The 25,133-nt window shown below is 37.9% G+C and overlaps 1 protein-coding gene across 13 annotated transcripts in view; it reads right to left on the bottom strand.

Annotated features, from left to right (window-relative positions):
* Window positions 1–25,133, bottom strand: part of DOCK10 (dedicator of cytokinesis 10) — a 308,358-nt gene that overhangs the window by 29,010 nt on the left and 254,215 nt on the right. For 9 of the 13 annotated variants that reach the window (XM_018058883.1, XM_018058892.1, XM_013973005.2 and 6 more), the window contains exons 28-44: window positions 23,828–23,974; window positions 16,854–16,937; window positions 13,949–14,045; window positions 13,044–13,088; window positions 11,786–11,961; window positions 11,543–11,659; window positions 9,744–9,855; window positions 8,919–9,040; window positions 8,721–8,835; window positions 8,560–8,626; window positions 8,289–8,336; window positions 7,654–7,755; window positions 5,611–5,735; window positions 3,993–4,105; window positions 2,742–2,879; window positions 1,253–1,435; window positions 396–506 (exon numbers count right to left, since the gene is read on the bottom strand). In XM_018058883.1, the coding sequence (XP_017914372.1) occupies window positions 396–506; window positions 1,253–1,435; window positions 2,742–2,879; window positions 3,993–4,105; window positions 5,611–5,735; window positions 7,654–7,755; window positions 8,289–8,336; window positions 8,560–8,626; window positions 8,721–8,835; window positions 8,919–9,040; window positions 9,744–9,855; window positions 11,543–11,659; window positions 11,786–11,961; window positions 13,044–13,088; window positions 13,949–14,045; window positions 16,854–16,937; window positions 23,828–23,974 (1,902 nt within the window). The remainder of the gene's footprint in view (window positions 1–395; window positions 507–1,252; window positions 1,436–2,741; window positions 2,880–3,992; window positions 4,106–5,610; window positions 5,736–7,653; window positions 7,756–8,288; window positions 8,337–8,559; window positions 8,627–8,720; window positions 8,836–8,918; window positions 9,041–9,743; window positions 9,856–11,542; window positions 11,660–11,785; window positions 11,962–13,043; window positions 13,089–13,948; window positions 14,046–16,853; window positions 16,938–23,827; window positions 23,975–25,133) is intronic. The other 4 variants (XM_018058880.1, XM_018058888.1, XM_018058875.1 and 1 more) reach the window with 3 other exon arrangements.

Here is a 25,133-nt window from a genome sequence, read left to right as displayed (position 1 = left end):
TGCCTGTCACCAGGCTCTACCCCAGGACTTTTCAGTATAATGATTGAAGGAGATATCCCCAGAAAGTTCCAAAAGAAAAGTAAAATGAATTTGACCAAGAATAAGATTATGAGAGAATCACTGTGTGCTATATATATACATATATATATGCATATATATGTATTTGATATATGTGGTTAGTTTTATTGTTCCATATCATTCAGCCCCATACCTAGGTAATATCATTTAATAGATTACATGCTCAAAGTGGAAGCCAACTCAATGTCAGGACTCAAAGTGTCAATAAACAAAATGCAGAATTTGTGATTTTTTGTGATTTTGACATCTCCTAAAAAGAATCCAATGCTTAGTTTATTCCCAATTCCTTAAAAAAAAGTCCACAATGCATTTCTTACTTTCATTTGCTTGTCTCCATTAGCAAAATTATTGATAATAGCAAGGGAATGCTGAAAACGAGAGCCTCCAATGCCAGCATCAGCTATTAACTGGCTTACAGCCTTGATGAGCTGAAAGAGAAAAGAAAAATGGAAACTCAAAAGTAAGTAACTCCAAAATAGTAGGTGTAAAGAAAACCATTGAGATGGGTGGATATATCATGAATTTATCCCTGAAGGCCCAACGAATATGCTCAGAATCTGGTGGAATTTGGCATCCTAGAAATAGTCATGGTTTCTCAAGTTGTGTAGTCTATTATCAGTGGTCTGTAACCTTTTTGGCCCCAGGGACCAGTTTTGTGGAAGACAGGGGCAGGGGGGGTGGCTCAAGCACACCACATCTATTGTGCACTTTATTTCTGTTATTATTACATTGTGATACATAATGAAGTAACTATATAGCTCACCATAATGCAGAATCAGTGAGAGCCCTGAGCGTGAGCTCAGGCAGTAAAGGAAGCGATGGGGAGTGACTGTAAATACAGATGTAGCTTCACTCGCTTGCTTTCCCCTCAATTCCTGCTTTGTGGCCCAGTTCCTAACAGGCCATCGACCAAACTGGGCTTGGGGACCTCTGTTCCATATGATTCTATTTATTCCCCAGCAGAAAAAAGGAAAAGTACAAGTGGAATTATGGACTTTGCTAATTTCTGTCCAGCTGCCCTCTTTCTGTGAATCAGAACTGAGTGTGATGAGCATCCTCAAAGAGGATCTGATGAAGGAATGGGGATCTGGTTGCCCTGGAAACAGGAAGCTTGTATCAATGCTGAAACAGATGAGTGGTTTTAACAACCTTAATGAAAACTGGCAGCACTTACTTGTAAGTGTGACCGTACAATCGACTTCTGCTTGTTAAATTCAAAATTCTTCCTCATAAAGAAGTATAGAAGTGCTGATGCTTCCATCTGAGTTGACCGTGACCTGTGGTTACAGCATTTGAGGACTTCATAGCAGAATGATCCGCACAGGTCAGCAGGCCCTTGGAAAAACGCTGAAGGAAACTATGGAGACAGAAGTGCTGGTGAAATGAGCAAATTCCTTCACTTCGCTCTGTTCATTCTATTTGAAAATTCCTTAGAACAAAATCCTTTTTTTAAAAAAAACCTAGACCTTTTCTACCATTTGTAGGTGGAAGAGGATATGACTTTATTTACCAAAGTCTATTGGAGAAGGCAGTGGCACCCCACTCCAGTACTCTTGCCTGGAAAATCCCATGGACAGAGGAGCCTGGTGGGCTACAGTCCATGGGGTCGCTAAGAGTTGGACACGACTGAGCAACTTCACTTTCACTTTTCACTTTCATGCATTGGAGAAGGAAATGGCAACCCACTCCAGTGTTCTTGCCTGGAGAATCCCAGGGATGGGGGAGCCTGGTGGGCTGCCGTCTATGGGGTCGCACAGCGTCGGACATGACTGAAGCGACTCGGCAGCAGCAGCAGCGTGCCAGTACTGGGGCTTTCATGGCGGCTCAGTGGTAAAGAATCCACCTGCCAATGCAGAAGCTGCAGGTTCGATCTCTGGGTCAAGAAGATCCCCTGGAGGAGGAAATGGCAACCCACTTCCTGTGAATTCTTGCCTGGGAAATCCCATGGCCAAGGAGCCTGGCAGGGTCCATGGGGTCACAAAAGAGTCGGACATGACTGAGTGACTAAATAACATGTTGTAAGTATCCTTTGCATCAATATGGGATGACTACTCAAAGCAACAGATTGAGAGCTTTGAGATAGTTTCTATTCACTCCACATTGTAAAACCACAGGTCCTCAAAGGCGACTCTTCTGAAGTGGAACAATTTAACATCACAGTTGATGGGGTACATTTTACCTAACTCTCTGCCACAAACACTGAGAACCCAAGGAATTGGAAGCCAAATGCCAATTTTATTCCCTTTTTATATCCAGCAGATAGGCCATCAAGGCTGTGAACTTATTCTGAGACCATGAATCAAACAGTCCAGTAAAACCAAATAAATCAACATAGAATCAAACAAACCTTCTTTCCACCCTACTGAGAGACGTAAGGATTAATGCTTGTTTACTGTCAGTAATGGGCATCCCTGGTGGCTCAGATGGTAAAGAATCTGCATGCAATGCAGAAGACCTGGGTTCAATGCCTGGGTTGGGAGGATCCCTCAGAGAAGGGGTTGGCAACCCACTACACTATTCTTGCCTGAAGAATTTCATGGACAGAGGAGCCTGGCTGGCTACAGTCCACAGGGTCACAAAGAGTCGGACACACTGAGTGACTAACACTTTCAGTGTCAGTAATAAACAGTTCACTGAGCTCTCCAAGGAACCTGGACTCTTACCTTGCACACAAACAGCCTCAAGGAGGCAAACACATGCTTCAGTGCGGTAGCTGATTGGTTGACTTGGAAAAAGAGCATGTAGGTGTCGAAGACCCTTTTCATCATTGAATTCTGACATTCAGATTGTTGGAGTTGTCTCTGGAAATTCAACACAGCACTTATTTAGGATGAGTGAAAGGATACCTGTATTCTTTCAAAAAATATTTTCTCTGAACTGGCTATGAGATGGTTAGATAGAATTACCAACTCAATGGACATGAACTTGGGAAAACTTCGGGAGATAGTGAGGTACAGGGAGGCTTGGTGTGCTGTAGTTCATGGGGTTGCAAAGAGTTGGACAAGACTGAGTGATTGAAGAGGAACTAAAAAGCCTCTTGATGAAAGTGAAAGACGAGAGTGAAAAAATTGGCTTAAAGCTCAACATTCAGAAAACGAAGATCATGGCATCTGGTCCCATCACTTCATGGGAAATAGATGGGGAAACAGTGGAAACAGTGTCAGACTTTATTTTTGGGGGCTCCAAAATCACTGCAGATGGTGATTGCAGCCTTGAAATTAAAAGACGCTTACTTCTTGGAAGGAAAGTTATGACCAACCTAGACAGCATATTCAAAAGCAGAGACATTAGTTTGCCAACAAAGGTCTGTCTAGTCAAGGCTATGGTTTTACCAGTAGTCATGTACGGATGTGAGAGTTGGACTATAAAGAAAGTTGAGCGCCGAAGAATAGATGCTTTTGAACTGTGGTACTGGAGAAGACTCTTGAGAGTCCCTTGGACTGCAAGGAGATCCAACTAGTCCTGGGTGTTCATTGGAAGGACTGATGTTGAAGCTGAAACTCCAATACTTTGGCCATCTGATATGAAGAGCTGACTCATTGGAGAAGACCCTGATGCTGGGAAAGATTGAAGGCAGGAGGAGAAGGGGACACCAGAGGACAAAATGGTTGGATGGCATCACCGACTCAATGGACACAGGTTTGGGTGGACTCTGGGAGTTGGTGATGGACAGGGAGGCATGGCGTGCTGCGGTTCATGGAATCACAAGGAGTCGGACACGACTGAGCAACTGAAATGAACTGAACTGAACTGATGAATTCTGAATGTCATCTTTAAGATGCTTTCCACTCACAGGTTGATTTATGGAAGGTTAATGGGTTTCATTAAATGTCTTAAAAACATGGTCTTGACTTCACATGACACCTCCATCTTTAGTTTTATCATGTTGCGGAAGATGCTGTGGTCACACTCACCTGGTGGACCTGAGTGAAGAGGGCCAGCAGGTCTAGAATAGTCAGGCAAACCTCTGTAGCGATGTTGGCCTCCGTGTCCACGTGGTGCACAATGTCTATTTCATTAGAGTTGCCTACAAAGTCCAAAGTAGAAAATGCATAAAGGTCTGAGACAAGTCTTTGTACCCTATTAAAAACTTTCTTCTATTACAACATAGTCATATACAACATATATACAGTATGTACAATGTAGATGCAATATACAACCTATGTATAGACATACAATCTTCACTGGTGTTTTGATGAGTAATTTAGTAAATCAAAATGCTTTCATTTATTCAATTTCTTTATCGGCTGAAGCAAGAATACTAGACAGAGTTTTTAGTGGATGCTATAGACTGAATAGGTGTGTTTCCCCCCAAATTCATATTGTTGTTGCTGCTGAGTCATTAAGTCATGTCTGACTCTTGGCAACCCCATGGACTGCGGCACATCAGACTTCCCCACCCTTCACTATTTCCCAGAGTGTGCTCAAACTCATGTCCCTTGAGTCAGAACAGTATGAAAAAGCAAATTCATAGATCAAAGCCCTAATCCACAATATGATGGTATGTGGAGGTGGAGTCTTTGAAAAGTAATTAGGTTATGAGAATGGAGCCCTCATGATTGGGATTAATGCCCTTTTAAAAAGAGATACCAGAGGGGTCATTTTTATCTCCACCATGTGAAGACACAGCAAGAAGGTAGCCATTTGGAAGGCAGGATTCTACCAGACATCAAATCTGCTGGCACCTTGATCTTGGATCTCCTACCCTCTAGAACTAGGAGAAGTAAATATTTTTGGTTTAAGCTACACAGTCTGAGGCATCTTGTTTCAGTAGCTTGAACCACTGAAGACAGTGTGTGTGCCCTTTTCATTGGTCAGGTATGGAATTTCTAAAGAATCAGAGTAGTCTGTTCTTTATTTCCCACTTCTTTTCCATTGGTTCAGCTTTCCGTATAGCCTTATTTCCTCCATAATTGGTCTGGGTCAAGTTTATGCTCCAGGTTAATAGATCAAATGTAGAGTCTGAGTGGATGATCTGCATGAATGACCTCTTCAGAAAGGTACTAAATGTATTTACAAGTTAAGGCAAATACTGTCAAATAGCTAACTTTGGTCACGTGTCCATAATCAAGAACATTTACATGATATGAAAACACTGGATCTCGTTTTTTATCTCATTGACACCTAGAATGTGTGCAACACTGGATTCAAGACGGCACACCTGCTGCTTCTAGGACACAGGCAACTTTTTCCTCTTCCCAGAGTGGATAATAATCAGGTTGAGAGAGGCCACCGTAACTCTCACAATGCCAGAGTCACTTGGTTCCCCAGTGAGGGATCCGACCCACGCCCCGGGCTCAGAGTCTTTACCACTGGACCAATAGGGAAGTCCCAGGACACTACGTTTTTAAACTACTCCCTGCTCATTCTCTCCTCTCAGGAACGTTCCCAGGGCTACGGCAAGCCTGAAAACCAGTGGTCTCAGGGGCACAGCAACATTCCCTACATTCTGAAACATAATGAATTTATTTCCTGCACTTGTCTAGAGAAAAACGATAACCATCTTGTTGCTATTGTTTCTGGTTTACTTACTGGTCATGGTATTGTCTAACATCTGGAGGAGTTTGGGGTTAGAAAGTGCATTTTTGCCTCGAATTATTGGTAAAGTTTGTGATCTGTGCTGCTTCTGTCCTTCATGACTGGAAGTGGTGTGCATCCTGGAAATGAAATGGGAAAAATGGTTAAAGTCGTAGGGATATGAAAACCAAATGTTATTTCAAATTCTCTTGATTGTGTCATATTAACATTTTTTTTGTGAAAAATGAGACTTTTTATGAAAAACCATTAATTATGGGGTGACACAATGACAGAAACTTTAAAAGTACTTTTGGAGAAATTTTATTTAAGCCAAAAAAGGGTTCAGAATGATAATAGATACTAAAGGATAATGGGTTTCCCAGGTGGCACTAGTAGTAAAGAATTCATCTGCCAAAATAATAGATACAGAATTAAATTCTGCACAATCATATTCATTATTATTTAATGAAATCATGGGATTCCACAGATATTATGTTGGTTGCTCGTAACCAACGTATTGGTTGCTCAGAAAGGCATAGTGATAAACATTTATAAAGTACAATACTACATAACTCAATTGGTATCAACTATTTTTAGGGGGTAAAATATAAAAAAGTAAAATTTGGTCTGAAACAACTCTTTGACTCTTACTTCTTAGTATTTGAAGGAAGAGATACTGAAGAGTCAAGCCTCAAAAACAAGCAATGGTTTTCTCTCTGTCTTACTTCTCAAGTGCTTTGAGTGGATCGGGGCCCAGGAAATCTGACTTTGGTTTTCAGTAGCCAAGAGAGTCTGGGTCATTTCTGCAGCTACAGGGAATAATCGGTTTGGGGCTGTATGGCTTAAACTTTGAGACTGAATTACTTCTAGTCTCCTTCTGTCTATAACTCCTGGAGGAAAAGTCATGGTTTGGGGGAAGGGATTTGGGGAAAAAATCAGGAGGTGTTCAGGGAGGACTCTGAAATCTAACTTACCAGACACCCTCTAAACTGCAGTGACCTCAGCTGGGTTACGATCGTCATTAAAGTCATTGTTTATGGTCCTCTCTCCTACTACCAATTGCCAAAACATGCCCATTACATTTTTTATTTGCTTTCTCATAAGGGGGCCACTCAAGTGGTCCCCATGGATAAAGAGGCAAAATTTATTCAATGATTTATTAGCCATTTACTACTTCCATATTACTTTCTAAAATTCTTTCTAAAATACAGCCATTTTCGTATTGTATATTATCATGATACCCCTGGGAAGAATAAATCAAGCTGGAGAAAACTTTAGCAAAGAATTTGGATTGACTAGACCCAGAGGAGCTTTAAGGTAGCATTTCAGGCTAATGTTTTCTGTGGGGGAGTATGACCCCCTAGGTTTTTTATGCTAGTCAAATCAGTCTGATGATTAAAAAAACTAACATGAGCTTATGGGGCCAGATATGCTTCCTTACTGCCTTTGACCCTTAAAAAATTACATTAAACTCTAAGAATATGGTTAAATTATTAAAATTACTGAAAGGAAAGGGGAGATATGACCTCACAGTTTACTTTGTCACCAAGAGATAAGCAAACATGAAAATAGTCATTGATTGGAATTATATCTTTCCAGGCTTAAAAAAATTAAGATACTCATTGACCCTATGCGAGAATCCACCGGCCAATGCAGGAGACACCAGAGACCACGTCCAATCTGTGGATTGGGAAGATCCCCTGGAAAAGGAAATGGCAACCTATTCCAGGCAAGAATACTGGATATATATATATATATGTATGTATGCACGTGTGTGTGCTAAATTGCTTCAGTCATGTCCCACTCTGTGACCCTATGGACTGTAGCCCACCAGGCTCCCCTGTCCATGGGACTGTCCAGGCAGGAATACTGGAGTGGGCTGCCACGTCCTCCTCCAGGCAATCTTCTCAGGGATTTAACCCGCGTCTCCTTCGGCTCCAGCACTGCCAGTGGATTCTTGACCATTGAGCCACCGAGAAGCCCGATACACACACACGCACATACACATCCATGTACACTCACAATATAATTTTAAATATCAAGCAAATATGACAGTACCATTGTGACAAAAGGCCAGAGGTCTGGCAGGATGGATTAGATCCTTTGAGAGTTCCATTGTTCTGGGTGGACTGCACAAATTTAAACGCAGCAGCAATTTTTCTGCAAGTAAAACTGGTTTTAATCTTAGCTCAGTGTTTGCAACTGATATATAAACAAAAAATGCAACTGACAAAGAGATTACTGGACAATGAAATCTTTCATATGTTATGAGAAAAACCACATTTTCTTCTGGAAATGGGAAATTGAGGGTTTAGGGAATGTGCTGAGGGGGCACTGCTGTCTCTAATGGGAAAGGATGAGAGCACAGTTATTCCAGACTAACTTCTTTTTTTTAGTATATTGGAAGTATTTTCTTAAATATGCATCCTCTAAGTTACATTCATATGAAGACAAATTGGTTGAAAAGCTACATGAAATGTGGTTTCCTTTCAGAAATGTGTGTTTTGTGCTTTTTTCTTCGGACAACATTAACTATTCTTGGATCTACTATGAGTATAGTGTAATCATCAAACATACTTTGCTTAATGTGAGGTCAACCTTAAAATCCTATTTGCATTTTAAGATTTCTAACATACACATATATGATTCTTTTCAAAAGATCAGACTAATCTTTTGGAATTTAAAATGATTACCTTATTATGTTCCGTTTCCCTAGATATCTGAAATTTTGAAGACACACGCTAGAAAGGAAAAAAATAAGTCACATTCTAATTATTCATACTTTTAAGTCTATACAAAGTGTTCATCCAAGTACATTAAAAGAAAAATACAGTTTTCTTTATAGAGTTTATGCATTATTATTGATAGATTATTCACCATATGATACTCAGAAGGAAAATTGTTTACTAAAATCATTTGAAGGTTCTAGAAAAAAAGTCTTAAGTAATCAACTCTGAAACTTACTCCAAGATGCTGAAGAAGTCAGACACCTCTGGACTGGGGGCTCTTTGCCAGTAGGCAATCAGAGTCTCTGAAAGGAAACACCAACTAACATGAGACTCTTTGAAATTCAAAGTTTTTTCCCTTTTTTTTTTTTTAATTTAATTTTAAAGAGCTCTCTTTACCCTCCGAAATTGTTTTCATAATGTGCAGAAAGCACATGAGAAGACTCCTGGTTTCTGCTTGATCTAACTTGTCAAATCGAAGAGTTGAGCCTATCAGAGACAAGGGTCTTGGGATCTAGGGATGAAAGAAACAACAAGGATTGAGGAGGAGACAGCTGACTTGTAATGCGCTTGGTAAATTCGGGAGGGAAGGCGTACCTTTTCACAGTTGTCAGTCTTCTCACTGCTCTTCTCAGTGGTACTTGGGTTGGAGTCAAGACTTGCTAGCGAAGCTCTGGAATCAGCATGGGTTACTGTAGAAATAGCTATTGATGAAAATGCTGTAAACACAAGCCACAGCACACAGACGGTAATGAGATGCATGGGTGCGCACACACACACACAAAGCTAAAATGAACCAAAAAGATGCTGATCATTCAGGTATTGTGAAAGGCTGACACAATAGAGTCTGGGATTGGCATGAAAGATATGCAACTTTTAAAATATTATTTTAACAGCCATGCCAGTATGAAGGATTTAAGAACATTTAGACCATTATAACTGGAAATAAAGTGTGCTCCTTTGATTTCTTACAAAGCTTTTTAAAGAACGTTTCTGTTTTAAAATGCTTAATAAAAGTTCTTAAGGATGCTATGGAGGAAGCAGCTTTCAATTTTTGACAGTTTGTAAGAAATTAAGATGACATTTCCAAAATAGTTCTTAAAAATAATCTTTGAAGTGGAAGGGCTATTATATTTTAAAAGGCTGTGTGCAATGAAAACATCAAGATTGTTTCCAGAATGAAACAATTTGATGACATCGGAGTAGACTGCTTCTTAATCCAAGTAGAAATGAACACTAAGTAGACGAGGAAGTTGTTGGATGACATTCAGAGAAACATGTAACAAGACTCTTTAGCTATATAAATGCAGAATACTTTGCCTCATACATTATGTACAATGAATGAGTGGGTAAAAAGCATAGTGATGTACAGTGTAAACACAGATGAGTGTTAAACACCATTGTCTGGAAGGTCTGAAGTACCTGCTATAGAATTTAAAACATCTTTAGAAAATGATGTGTCTGCAGAGTTGGCATGTTTCATAGCTGACTGGGTGTGGAATCCTCCGTTGGTACTGAGGTCATCTCTAGACCCCTGTATTCAAAGCACAAAAGAGATTAGTGGGAATTAACATATTTCAACATCATAAACCTACAAATGTTTTCTTCATTACATTTTCAATTAGATGATATGAGATTTGATTTTTTATACTTTTGCAAAATCTTCTGCCAAAGTAGGCAATGAAAGAGAATACTGTCAAACTCTAATTTTAGTCACAATTTGATTTCTTATGTGATTTAAAAATTTTTAAGCAATGTACTGGAAACTCTTTCAGATATAGATTAGATCAGTGGTCCACAATCTTTTTGGCACCTTTCGGTTTTGTGGCAGAAAGTTTTTCCACAGACCCTGGGAGGAAGGATGGTTTGGAGATGATTCAAACACATTACATTTATTGTGCATTTTATTTCTATTATTACTACTTCAGATCATCAGGCATTAGATCCCAGAAGTTGGGGACCCCTGGACTAAATGACTATAATGGCTATTGATAAGTTCACCAATTAAAAAAAATTTTTAACTGAACTATAATTGATGTACAATATTATATGTTATAAGTATAGAACATAGGGATTCACAGTTTTAAAGGTTACACTCAATTTACAGTTATAATAAAATACTGGCTAGATTCCCCATGTTGTACAATATATCCTTATAGCTTATAGAAGTATAATAATTTTATATATAACACTTTGTACCTCTTAACCCCTATTCCTATGGCTCTTCCCTCTCCCTACTGGTAATCACTAGTTTTTTGTCTATATCTGTGACTCTGCTTCTTTTTCTGTTATATTCTCTACTTTGTTGTATTTTTTAGATTCCACCTATAAGTGGTGTCATAAATTCATTGATTAGATTATCACTATTATCATGGATTTTTAAATGTATATTATTACTAAAAACTAGATGTGAGGTACTTATAATGTGCCAGTGTCTATGATGCATGTTTTCTATTACACATTTAATCCTCCTAAGGACCCTGTGATAGAGGTATTCTGTTTCATTTTATAAATGAGGAAAAAGTTGTATAGTTTATTGAAGGTTACATAGATAGTAACTGATACTGGTCCAAGGTCAACAAAAATTCCAGGCATAGTTCCTAACTTCTAGACACTGTATAAACACCTCAAAACACCTATATTAATGCATATATATGGAATCTAGAAAAATGGTACAGATGAACCTATTTGCAGGGTAGGAACAGAGATGCAGATGTAGAGAATGGATGTGTGGACACAGGAGGGATGGGGAAGGAGAGGGTGAAAAGAATTGAGAAAGTACCATCCAAGCCACAAGGAAAGCCCCATATGTCCACTCCCATGTGCAACACAGACAGCTAGATAGCTGCTGTATATATAACACAGACAGCTGAGCTCAGTGCTCTGAGATGACCTGGGGTGGGCGAAATGAAGGGCTTGGGTGGGAGGGAGGTCTACCAGGGAGGGAATATATGTATGCATATGGCTGATATACTTCATTGTACAGCGGAAAGTAACACAACAGTGAAAGCAGTTATACTGCAATAAAAAATAGATAAACAAAAAACCAAAAGCAAACAACGCTCCCCTCCCCGCACCAAAAAACCACCTAGCAAGAAGCACTGTTCTGTTTAATCCTTAGTTTGCTCACAATTTAGGGGAAAATGGTTACCGAGGCCAAAAATATAAAAAAAGGCAAACTCTTTATTAAAATAGACACTTGGAATATTATGCAAACTTACCTGATTCGACGTATTGATGGTAAAAGGATATAGGTCCTTCAGGTAAATCCTTGGCATATTGTCCAGAAGCATGCCATAGAGCGGCATGTATAAACTGGCTATCTGGGCCTGCTTTTCCTAGGTAGAAAAGGAGTCAAAAGAAATGATTCACATAAACATCAATAGACTTGTAGGTTTGATAGGCACTTAATGCAGTGAGCCATTAAATGGTGCTTAGGGAAGGGAGAAAGAAAGACCACTTACTGGTTCTCTGTATCGATCATCAAATGAATGCTTAGCCATTAGATTTTTTAGGACAGCTAAAGCCAAGTGCCTGATATCTTGATCTTCTTGCAGAGCAAAGCCAACTTCTCGGAGCAGAATTCCGATTAAGAAGTGTTTGCGGCAAAATTCATTCGTGACTGAATATTCAGGCATATCTTTGTGAGGAAGGTAAAGAGATCATGTTACTGAAAGTCAAATGATCACTTTACAATCAAGAGAGGTGGAACAAACAACTATAAACCCCTCTTGCTACTAGGCGGGATTCAACAATGCAGTCTTGTATGAAAAATGTGAAGAGGGGCATTCAGTAAATACTGTTTATTCTTATCCAAAACAGAGCATGAGTGCATGCTGAGTCATTTCAGTCATGTTCAACTCTTTTGCGATCCCATGGACCATAGCCTGCCAGGCTCCTCTGTCCATGGGATTTTCCCAGCAAGAATACTGGCGTGGGGTGCCGTTTCTTACTCTGGTGATCCTTCCGACCCAGGACTACATGTTAGGAATAATGAACTATTAGAACACTCCAAATCATATCTGACCAGAAGTAAAGTAAACACATCGATTTTTTCCAGTCCGTGAAAATACTGCTGAAGGCAGAAGTTCAGGGAATGTGGAAGTTCAGGAAACTAACATCAAAGGGCTTAGGTTAAACAAAATTCCCCATGAAATACTGAGTAACAGTGAGGAGCCAGAAATAAACCAAAACTTGCAAATTGCCCATTTATACCTAGAAAAAAATTTGCCTAGACTATTTCAAGTTATGAACTTTTCTGGGGTAAAAATAAACTGATATGGTTCTAATGATCTCAATTTTGAGAGAAGGGTTAGAACCAGGCTGTGGCTTATTGACAGAAATATCATATAAAGACAGTTGCATTGAATAAGCATGTTATTACATATGATTGGGAATTTCATGTATGGTTACACTCTAAGGAAATTTCTGATGCTTTGGGAAACTAAAAAGAGTTCAAACTCTGGAGAATAGGGTATGGAAGAATTCAAACTAAGGAAGCATTTATTATTTGTGATAAAAGAAATGCTCACTCAACTTTTTGCCTATTTTGATTAGATGATATTTGATATTTTTATATATTTGATTATATATTTGATTAGATGATATGACTATTAGCCTCTAGAAACTGGAAATATGAAGTGTCTATACTCATCAATATTATCGAAATACAAAGTGGTTATTGATGCTGAGATAGTGTAATAGAAAATAAAAATCATTTACCTGATGCATGTAATTCTTGTATTGATTCTGAAGGTGTCAAAGGATCTAAATTTAATATAAATAAACAAAAAGTTCTGCTATATACATACTCAGATAAACACCATATTCATTAACTATGTGTAATTTATACTGAAAAATTAAAATATATTGTCTTAAAATACAAGTGAATCCCTTCAATAAAGCTTTGCTTTTCAAGACAAGGCTTTGGTTGTTTACTTCTTCTCTTAAGAAAGAATGTCATGAACAGAATTATTTTAATTCTTAGCCTTCTTCTTGGGCACTGTTTTTTCCTTCTATCTGAAATCTGCTTGCTATGAAACATGTTTTTATGTTTACTATTGATAATATCAGATCTACAAAGAGACTACCAGGTCTCTGAGCTACTGATAAATAGTAAACAATCCTTTTTACTTATTGATAAATAGTAAACTACACCTTCTCCAGGGTAAATTCCCAACCCAGGAACTGAACCAGGGTCTCCTGCATTGCAGGTGGATTCTTTACTAGCTGAGCTACTTGGTAAGTAAATAGTAAACAGAGAATCCAAATGACTAAAACAGATTTGATCCCCTTGATTGTCTTAACCAGCCTGCCTAATGCAGTGATAACTTGGTACTAGTTACAAGGTTAACATTCTTTGATTTATAAGCACCAATTGTATGGCTTTGTTGGCCTTCTCTTTGATGAAAAAGAGAACATAAACAAAAATTGAGAAATACAGTGCGGTACTCCTTACCACATGCTATCATTTTCTGCATTTTAACCTGATTACCTGGGTCTAATGCCCATATGACAATTTCAGACAAAACGAAGACTGAGGAAACAGGGATACAAACAAAGAAGGTAAGACAAACAAATAGATGTGATCCCTTTGTAGGAACTGATAAAAATCTGGGACTTTTTACCTGGAATGTTTGCTGATCTTATGGGAAGACACAATGGAATAAAGTGTTCATGCTGACATACTTCTTGGAGAAAATCAAATTTATATTGGCATAAGGTCTAAAAAAGAGGCAAAAGAATGACTATTATTCACACACTAAGAAAGCTAATAGAAAATCTGCACTTGAATCTTATCTCTAAAAAGGAAATGGAGTTACTTTTGTGTGACCACTGGGTCATTGTTAAGTTTAAAGGATTTTGTCCCCTCTGAAGTGGTAAATGTAGTCAGGCACCCTATTTTTGGACATTGGTCAAGGCCTGTTCAGGAACTGATTTCATTTGCAACCTACCTTGAGCTTCTATGTGATACAATCTTATTGAGTTCTATTTTTTCATTTCTTTTAGCATATAGCAAAATATATTCATTCTGAGAAAAACAGTGCCTCACCATATGTACTAAGATGTACAACCACACTCAGCTTGAAGGGCAGATCACTCCAAATCAACTTCTAAGATCCAGTGTTAAGAAAGACAATGGTGCAGATAATCTAAACTTGGAGTAAATCTCTCTCCATCTGCCATTTATTCTGAGAGTACATCATTCCACCCCTTCCCTGCCCTTGCAAACAGGTCTGTCATCTCAATGTTTTGAGTAGGACAGTGATAAATGAAGTGCAGACATGATCCAAAACAACTTAATACAACCGCATAAATAGGAACAATTAGCAACTCCATAACCATTCTATTTTCATTGTCATGCAAACTAAGTAATCAATTTTTAAGACTCAGTTAGCTTGCATTCATTGTATTCACTAAAAACATCTAACAAAATAAAAATATATTTCATTTGCTCAGATATTTTAGAATCATAATTTGTGACAACTTTAGTCAGTAATTTAGAATACTGACATCTCAAACAAGGGTAGTATTTGACTTAATCCTTTGTACATCAAAGTGAAAAGGAACATAATTAAATTACATGGTAATCACTCTTCATTGAACATGTTCCATTTGGTCTTTGATAAGATATATAATTTAGGGTCACTGAAATCATACTTAAAAGGATATTCTGCAAATTTCATGCATAATTGGAGCACTAATGAAGGACATTCTTTCAAAAAATATTTACAGAAAGAACTGGATTTTCAAAACGGAATGACATATAATCATGCAGTTCTCCTAGCTAAATCTCCACAGCTAAAAAATAATATTCAGGCTCCTAAGCCTAACATGAAATGCTCCAAGAAGATCATTACTATTATTTTTTAATTTAAATTTATTTATTTAATTGGAGGCTAATTACTTTACAATGAACACGTGTACCCTGGTGGCAGATTCATGTTGATGTATGGCAAGAAGATCATTATTTACTTTTGGAATTTCTATATTTATTTCTTTAAACATAAATATATTCTATTTCTATATTCATAAACATATTTCTATATTCTTTCCCAATATCTAGATGACTTTTCTTGGGGACTTATTTTCCTCCCGATGGGGAAAGGTTAATGGGGAACTGTTAATTCAGGTGCCTTCTCTTTCATGTGACCCAAAGCAGACCAGTTACATGCTTCCTCTCTGGAGTGCAAATCTTTTTAAAAAAATTTTTATTGTAGTATAGTTGATTTATAATGTTGTGTTAGTTTCATATGTAGAGCAAAGTGATCAGTTATAATACATATATATATATCCATTCTTTTTAAGATTCTTTTCCCAAGTAGGTTATTACAGAATATTAACTAAAGTTCCCTGCGCTATACAGTAGGTCCTTATTAGATATCTATTTTATATGTTGCAATCTGTATACGTTCATCCCAATCTCCTATTTATCACATCCTCCCACATTTCCTCTTTGGTAACGATAAATTAAAGTGAGTCCATTTCTGTTTTCTAAATAAGTTTATTTGTATTAAAAAAAATTAGATTTCACATATAAGTTGTATCATATGGTATTTGTCTTTCTCTGTCTGACTTACTTCACTTAGATAATCTTGAAGTCCACCCACATTGCTGCAAATGACCTTATTTCACTTTTTATGGCCAAGTAATATTCCACTGTATGCATGTAAGCAGAGTGTTAAGAGGGAAAAAATGGTCCCATTTCATTATTTAAGGAGCAGCAGACCTTGGCCCCAGGTTCATCCTTTCTGATTACTCTTTTGCCCTGGAAGTGCCTTGGTCTCTGCTCTTTTCCAAACCTAGTTCTCCCAATATCCTTCCAATAAATTCCCTTCTGCTCAGAGTGGAGTAAGTTTCTGTTGGTTGCAACACTGAGAACCTTAAAGCTTAATGATCCAAGTTTCAGAGTCTGGCCCATTTCCAGTCTTATGTCCCTCTGGCATATGCCATATTATATAGCTTAGTGGTTCTCAAACTTGAAAGAACACAGAAATTACCTGAAGGTGATAGGAATCTTGCTGCATTCCAGATTTATGGGCCCACCCACAGTAGCTCAGCTCTGAGATCACTGGTCTATGAACCACACTTTGGGAACCACTGCTCCCTAGATATTAATACTATTTCCTGTCTCCCGACACAGAGTCACTATTTATATAAGGTGATCAACTGTTCCATTTTGCCCAAGACTGAAAATTTCCAGAGAAGTGGAACTTGCTAAAACCAAGACAGTCCAGGGCAAACCTGAGGAAGAAGAATTTCAGCCAGAATCACTCCTCTCACAGCCCACAAGAAACAGAAGTGAAATGTAAACACTTTAACTCCACGTACATTTGTCCCCCATGAAGGGGAGGACTTGGAGACTTGCTGAGATGATGAGCCATTTTAAAAACCTGCCTTTCACTGCATAAATTATCTTTTGATACAAATAATAGATGGGTTATTGTTTTAGACAGATTATACACAGAGACCAGCGTATTTATTTGTAATGCAACAGTTTAGAAAGCCATCACGCCTAAACGTGGTTCTTACCTTGGGATCACCAGAGGAGAACATGCTGATGTAATTGTTAACCATCTTAAACACAAAACCCCGGTCCATAAATGTAAAGCAGCGCTAAAAAAATAAATAAATAAAATTCAGATGTTTTTATTTTAAGGATCATTAAAGATGTTAGAAAAGATGATTAAAATATTGAAGTAAAATAACATTTCACTAAATGTGTTATATAATAAATGTTTGAACAATATCTACAATATGCTTAAGCATTCATCCACATATGGCAGCTAATTAAAACACCAGATATAGGACACACACCACAAAGTTACAAATCCATATTTATTATTTTTCATAAAACATCTCTTGGAGATTTGCAATGAAATATTGCAAAGCCCTTTCCTTTTCATATAGAAAATTTTAGCTTTTACTTGTCTATTTTTTAACCACTTTGCTACATTTTATTATTGTTTTTTAATATTTTTTTCCCACAGTTCCTTAGGTGAAGATCATGTATTGTACAATATCAGGTAGGAATAGGGGCAGCAGAGACAGGTCAGGGAAACTTTTTGCAATCTCACTGGCCTCTTTCAAAAGCTTTTCTTTTCAGCCAAGGCAGCTTGAAGAGTGAAGGTAAGACAGCCTGAGATTTCTATCCATGAGCTGCTCACTGTCTGTCTTACTCTGTCTTCACACTCTCGTAACTGTAATGAGAGTCTTAAGCAGTAGGTAGCTTTAGAGGAGTCAGGCAAGCATTGCAAGTTGGCTCAGCATCTGCTATCTATCCCAAAGACTAATGGCCACGTAACCAGTAACCAAGCTACAGGGGCCAGTTCCTGCACTGGAAAAGTGTGAAGTGGGCATGGACTATGCTTCCTGATGCAGCATCTTGGGCACTACAGTAGATTAGCTTATGGAGGTCATCACTGTATGCGTGTTTCATTCTACCCATCCACAAGTGTGCAAGTATATGTATCACATGGGAAAATCTCTCAGCTGCTGTATCACTCAGTATAGAAGGCTTCTTTCTCATCCAGAATCCAGTAGGGTCCATTGTAATGGTTTCACATTTCTTAATCTCTCCTCAGTTTTACAAACAAATCTCTTTTCTCAGAAAGGACTGGACATAAAATCTTGTTATAGGCAGTATGCGTGTGTGCATGCTAAGTTGTTTCAGTCATGTCCACCTCTTTGCAACTCGATGGACTGTAGCCTGCCAGGCTCCTCTGTCCACAGGATTCTCCAGGCAAGAATACTGGAGTGGGTTGCCATGCCCTCGTCCACCTCCTCCAGGGGATCTTCCTGAGCCAGGGATGGAACCCACGTCTCTTATGTCTCCCGAATTGGCAGGCGAGTTCTTTGCCACTAGTGCCACCTGGAAAGCCCTATAGGTAGTATACCAAGTGGAAGATTTCCCATTGGAATATGCCCATGTATAAACATGAGTTATTTTCTCTAACGTTTCCAGTTGATTGGTCAATCATATGTTTGTTTTGTTTCCCTATTTTTCTATGTTTTATTCTGAGTTTTTTTTTATGTACCTATTCATTACATACTATATCATTTATATTTTCATTTTCAGTATGAATTTAAGTTCTTTCAATTATCTCCCTTTAGTAAAAAAGTAAATGGCTCCCTGGTCCTCCTATCTCCCAATTGAACAGTGAGGAAAGTTAACACCAGAGCATAATCACCGGTGCAGAAGATGTAGAGGAGGGAGGAAGAGGGCTTTGATGTCCTCTGCACTATGCAGGCTCTCAGCAAGTGGGTCAGGTCCTCTAAGGTTCTCCATCTGTAGAATGAAGTCCCAACTGGTGACCCTTGGAATATTCCCAACGTGGAGCTCTCTCCCCGGAGACCTCTGCTATTGCTGTCTCCTTCTTGCTGGGAAGAAGCTTGGGTCTCACTTTGCTTAGAGGAAGACCATCTAGTATAACTGTGGGTTCTAGAAACTTCTCAAGAAAGAGCACGAGAACAGAAGCACTTTGGTGAAGTCACAGGGCACCTTGATTATACCTTGGTGAAGTCACAGGGCACCTTGGAGGAATCTGTTGAGTCCTGTCATTGAAAGGTTGCAGTTGCCACCTCCCAGAGGCTACTGTAGCTAATCTGTGAACTTTGAAAGGAGACCAAACTCCACCACCCACGGATGGGGAAAATGAAGAGGAGGGTGCCTACCCTGGGGGTCTAGGAAAACTCAGAGTTTCTTGAGATATAAGACCTATGTGGTGAATTCGTCATCCTCCTTTCAAGGGTCAGTGAGGGATAAGGGGGGCAGGTTGTTTCTAAGATACAAAGTCAGTAGAATCAGCCTTTTTCCTGAAGAGAGCCCTCCTGCAGGTCAAGCTTCATCAAATGTGTCTCTCCTGTCATCCGTACTGTTTCTGGCCCATTCCAGCATCTTCTTAACCCCCAAAGCAGAGGATCTTTCACTCATTGTTAAAGCATGGAGGGGCCTCCCTACTTTTGTTTTAAAATAATTTATATTAACCTTCCATATTAGCAGAAAACAATTTATAGTAGGCTGTGGCAAACTATGTTCCATGAGCCAAAACTGGCCCACTTGTTTGTTTTTGTAAATAATGTTTTACTGGGACACAGCTGTACCCATTTGTTTAAATATTGTCCATGGTGAACGGTCTAAGGGTTTCCCTGGTGGTTCAGATGGTAGAGTCTGCCGGCAATGCAGGAGACCCGAGTTCAATCTCTGGGTCAGGAAGATACCCTGGGGAATGAAATGGCAACCCATTCCAGTATTCTTGCCTGGAGAATCCCAAAGCTTGAGGGGCCTGGCAGGCTACACTCCATGGAGTTGCAAGAGTTAAACACAACTGAGTGACTAACACAGAATGGTCTATGATTGTTTCTAGCTGAGTTGGGTACTTGCCACAGAGACTGTATGGTCTGCAAAACTAAAAATATTTAACATTTGACCCTTTACAGAAAAAGATTTGCAGATTGTTGATATAAAGAATAACATATCCTACCAGACTTTTTCTCAGTTTGGCTTAATAAAGGAAAATAAGCTGGTTTTAGAAAAGGCAGAGGAACCAGAGATCAAATTGCCAACATCCACTGGATCATCGAAAAAGCATGAGAGTTCCAGAAAAACATCTATTTCTGCTTTATTGACTATGCCAAAGCCTTTGACTGTGTGGATCACAATAAACTGTGGAAAATTCTGAGAGAGATGGGAATACCAGACCATCTGGCCTGCCTCTTGAGAAATCTGTACATAGGTCAGGAAGCAACAGTTAGAACTGGACATGGAACAACAGACTGGTTCCAAATAGGAAAAGGAGTACATCAAGGCTGTATATTGTCACCCTGCTTATTTAACTTATATGCAGAGTACATCATGAGAAATGTTGGGCTGGAACAAACACAAGCTGGAATCAAGATTGCCGGGAGAAATATCAATGACCTCAGATAAGCAGATGACACCACCCTTATGGTAGAAAGTCAGGAGGAACTAAAAAGTCTCTTGATGAAAGTGAAAGAGGAGAGTGAAAAAGTTGGCTTAAAGCTCAACATTCAGAAAACGAAGATCATGGCATCTGGTCCCATCACTTCATGGGAAATAGATGGGGAAACAGTGGAAACAGTGTCAGACTTTATGTTTTGGGGCTCCAAAATCACTGCAGATGGTGACTGCAGCCATGAAATTAAAAGATGCTTACTCCTTGGAAGGAAAGTTATGACCAACCTAGATAGTATATTCAAAAGCAGAGACATTACTTTGCCGACTAAGGTCCGTCTAGTCAAGGCTATGGTTTTTCCTGTGCTCATGTATGGATGTGAGAGTTGGACTGTGAAGAAGGCTGAACACCGAAGAATTGATGCTTTTGAACTGTGGTATTGGAGAAGACCCGTGAGAGTCCCTTGGACTGCAAGGAGATCCAACCAGTCCATTCTAAAGGAGATCAGCCCTGGTTGTTCTTTGGAAGGAATGATGCTAAAGCTGAAGCTCCAGTACTTTGGCCATCTCATGCGAAGAGTTGACTCATTGGAAAAGACTCTGATGCTGGGAGGGATTGGGGGCAGGAGGAGAAGGGGACAACAGAGGATGAGATGGCTGGATGGCATCACTGACTTGATGGACGTGAGTCTGAATGAACTCCGGGAGTTGGTGATGGTCAGGGAGGCCTGGCGTGCTGTGATTCATGGAGTAGCAAAGAGTCGGACATGACTGAGTGACTGAACTGAACTGAACTGAAAGGAAAATATTCTAAATTAAACATGCAAAGATATATTGTAATAAAAATTATTTATTTTGTTTCACCAACTGTGAGAAGCAATGAGAATTTTATTCTATAGCTTGTGTAGCGATCAGTTATGAACTCAAATTACAAAACACGCAATCTGATACCCTTTTCCCTTTATATTTTACAAAACTACTCGGTCCATCTTTTTCTTTCTCATCTGGATACTTTACTAGGTATTTACTTATGTACCACCACAGCAACTTTTGCATAGATGGAATTTATAGAAACCATTTATTTATTCCAGAAACACAGAACATTTAAGTGAAAGAGAGTAAATATAAAGACTTTCCCTTTCATAGACTTGCTTATCCATCTTTTTTTTTTGATATTTAGACAGAAATATCACAGATGTTTCTTTAACATATTTTGCTACCAAAATCTGTCTTTTATATTAGATGATTGCCAAATGGTTTCCAAAAGCAAATTGAAATAAAGTTAGAGAATAGTCAGAAGAGTGGGTAAAAAGACATGGCTGTCTAAGAAGGAAAATTAAAATCAGAATGAACTTTCCTTTGCTACCTCCTTGGTATTATATTTGCAAGAGAAGAGTATCTAGACAGTTACTCTCAAGTAAATTAGAGTTGTGACCCAGATTGGTAGTGGAAAAAAAAAAAATCACAGAAGCTACATATGTAGACACGCATGCATTTGCATCCTGTCTATCTCTAGGAGAGAACAGTCAGAGAAATGAACAAGGTTTCTGGCCTATGTGCTACAAAAACATTATTTTCCCACGATGTAAGATAAAGGAGGACATTTTCTCACCTAGGACACTTTCATGTGGTCACCCCGGAGGTACCACATTCTCCATTTTTGGAAAACAATCTTGGTACAACCATGGTGTTATGATAGTTCAATTGTTAAATTCTGATGACAACTAATTTACAGTATTAGATTACTAATATAGAATTCAACAACCAAAAGAGATAAAAGTCATTTGAAACCTAAGTTAAGTGAATAACTATTTTCTGGGAATATAAAAGTCTTATAATGCCAACAGTGGGGCAGTGTTGAGCAGCTGAACACTCAGAGTTCATCAATTCACATGCGTTATGCCAAATGACTACATTCAATTTAACATAAAAAATCATGTCGTCTTCTTTTCTCTTTTCCTCTCTGTGTTCAAATGATTCACATAATAAACTTTACAAACATTTTAAAAAAAGCTTTCTGGGTCAAATAAATTCCATCAAAACAATAATCTGAAAACAATGCTTGTACAATAGATTTTAATAATGTAAAATATACTGTTAGTGTTTCCATTTGTGAACTTCACGAAAGTACTGCTTTCAGTCTGCAGTTCATGGATCCGCATATCTTATAGGCTTTTCGCCATTAGCTGTATACTTTGTGTCTCTTTTCACCTTGGACATTCCTGTTAGACACTACTTTATGTACCGCCAGAAGCTACTTTTGCATAAATGAGGTCCAAGGAAAGCATTTTTATTTTTCTAATAAGTACAGAACATTTAAGCCAAAGAGGGTATATAAGGGGTCTTATCCCTTTTTAAGAGACTTGCTTATGCAACATTTTTTTTTTTTTTTTGCAATTTAGGGAAGAATACTCTGCAGATGTTTCTTAAATGCAGTGTGCTTACAAATTGGACAAAATGTCATTTTCTCCAAATTTTCTTTTGCATCAAGCACTTCAAATAAACTACTAGCATAGTAACAAACTTTATTCTCATAGGTCTTAAAATGTGGTAGAAATTAAAGTAAGTGTTTTTTCTGTTTTACTCTCTTCCTCCTTAACCCTGACCATCTCTTTCTCTTTCTTGAAGCAAGAAAAAAGCAAAAACAAGATATAAAACAGTGAAGAAGAAACTTCAAGAGGTAAACATGCGTAGTACATAATTTGAAATAGCATTTAACACATCAAAAAAGAAATTAGACTGAATTAAAATTCACAAATGACAACTTCAGCTAATTTTCCATCTATCTCCGTAGTCTCTTTGTAACTAGTATTTATTGATAAGTTCCCACAACTATCCAGTATGTCTTGGTGTCTACCACAAAAAAACAAGAAAAGTGTCTTCATCAAGGTCACCAATAGTCAACAGTTGGGCAAAAGAAGGAACAGAAGAAAAACATTATCTTTCTGATTGGATGCATTATCTGTTGAGTGATACACCATCATTCTACATTAGCTATTTTTGGACTAAGCTCATTTTTCTTCCTAATTTAATATAAAGAAATATTGCTATAGGCATGCATATATATATATTTCATTTTATGCTGCTCAATACTTTAACTGATCATTTTCCTTTTATGTAGCTAATTTATAATATTTTCATCATGTAAAAAAGAGCCTGGAAGTAAAACAACAAAAATGCTCAATGCCCCCACATTTTTCCAAAGTGGCTATTTGGCATCACTGTGAGAGCTGTAGCCATGCCAAAATAGCACTTCAAGGATAGAAAAGTCCGAGACAAAAATGTTGCCTCAGGACAAGTTCTTCTTTAAAAATCTCAGTTTTCTCTTTAAAAATATTTAGAAGTCCTGCATTTGGCAATATTCAAGCAGATAATTTTCTCTAACCTTGATTTTTGTTCTATAGGACTCCAAATTGGAAAAAAAAATCAGAAAGTATTCCAAGCAAGAAAGACATATAGATGAAAGCATTCATCTAATCGTGGTAGTCTTGACTTTTCATCATAAATGAACCTGTGACTTAATTAACACGTAGAGTATCTCATAGCCACTATCACACAGACTTGAACAGAATCATGACTTTGTATAATGTACCTTAAGAAATCTGGCAACGCTGTGGTTTGCCCTTCTTGTTTCTTCAAGTGCCTCTTTGTTTTTCCAAATCATGTGGTCAGCGAGGCTCATGACAAGATTGTCCAATTCATTTTGAAAAGATTCGGGAAATCTTTGAGGCCGAGAAAGCTAAGGAAAGAATGGATCATTTCTTTACAATGAGACCTGTGAAATACTAAGCCTGGAAAACATAACCTGTAAGACTTACTTCATTCTATTTATTATCAAACAAAAAGTCTTTTTGGAAACTTGAAAGCAATAATGAAATCAGAAGCCATTTCAATTTCAAGGTCATGATTTCCACTTTTCAGTGAATTTTTTTTTCTATTTTGGCCAATAAAACTTTCACTTTTTCATTATAAATTATAACATATATGAATTACAAACTATTCAGAAAACATAGAAATGTAACATATTTTATAACCTATTAATACCCATTCTTGCCTTCTCAGGAAATAACTACTATGAATGTTTAATGACTATTATTCTAGATTTTCTTTGATCCACAGTTCTCTAATTTAAAAATCAATTATTTTGATTTTTAAAACTATTAATAGGAATCCTCCAATAAACAACTATAAGAAGTCAATGAATGAATAACTGAACGAGTACAGATATTAGTTTGAAATGTCCTCTAAGTTGTGAGTGCCAGCTGAGCTTTTTTATAAAAGTTATTTCAGTTTTATAAGAGACATAACTGACATACAAAATTATAACATATTTAAAGCATACACTCTGGTGTTTTCATGCACATAATAAATTGTGAAAGAATCCCCACCCCTCATCTAGTTAATTAAGCCATCCATCAGCTCACATACATATTTTTTGGGAGAGAACATTTAAGTTCTACTTTCCCAGCAAATTTCAATTATACAATACAGTGCTATCAACTATAATCCCCATGTTTTCCATTAGATGCTCAAACATTATTCGTCTTATAGATGGAAGTCTACACTGGCTGGTCTTAACTCAGTGGTATTAGCATAGGCCCATGACAGTTGTCAGTGAGACTTCACTCTCAAAACGCTTTTGCCATAAGGTAAAAAATGGTTTGGCTGTGAGATTACTCAACATAAACTGAGTAAAACTCTATACGCCCCTAAAGAGTGCCCTCAGGTACAGAAATCTACCCCTCCTATTTTAACTCGGAAAATTTCAGGCAGCTGAGTTTTCCCATTTCTGTCACTGCTTTGTGAATTTATACAATTTCCTTGCACAAGATAGGTAAGATTTATTCACCTTTACAAGATGGCTTTAAAATTAGACTTGCAATTTCACTATAGACAGA

The sequence above is a fragment of the Capra hircus genome, chromosome 2 (assembly GCF_001704415.2).
Source record: "Capra hircus breed San Clemente chromosome 2, ASM170441v1, whole genome shotgun sequence".
NCBI classification, from domain to species: Eukaryota; Metazoa; Chordata; class Mammalia; order Artiodactyla; family Bovidae; genus Capra; species Capra hircus.
This window is presented reverse-complemented; position numbering and strand designations above follow the sequence as displayed.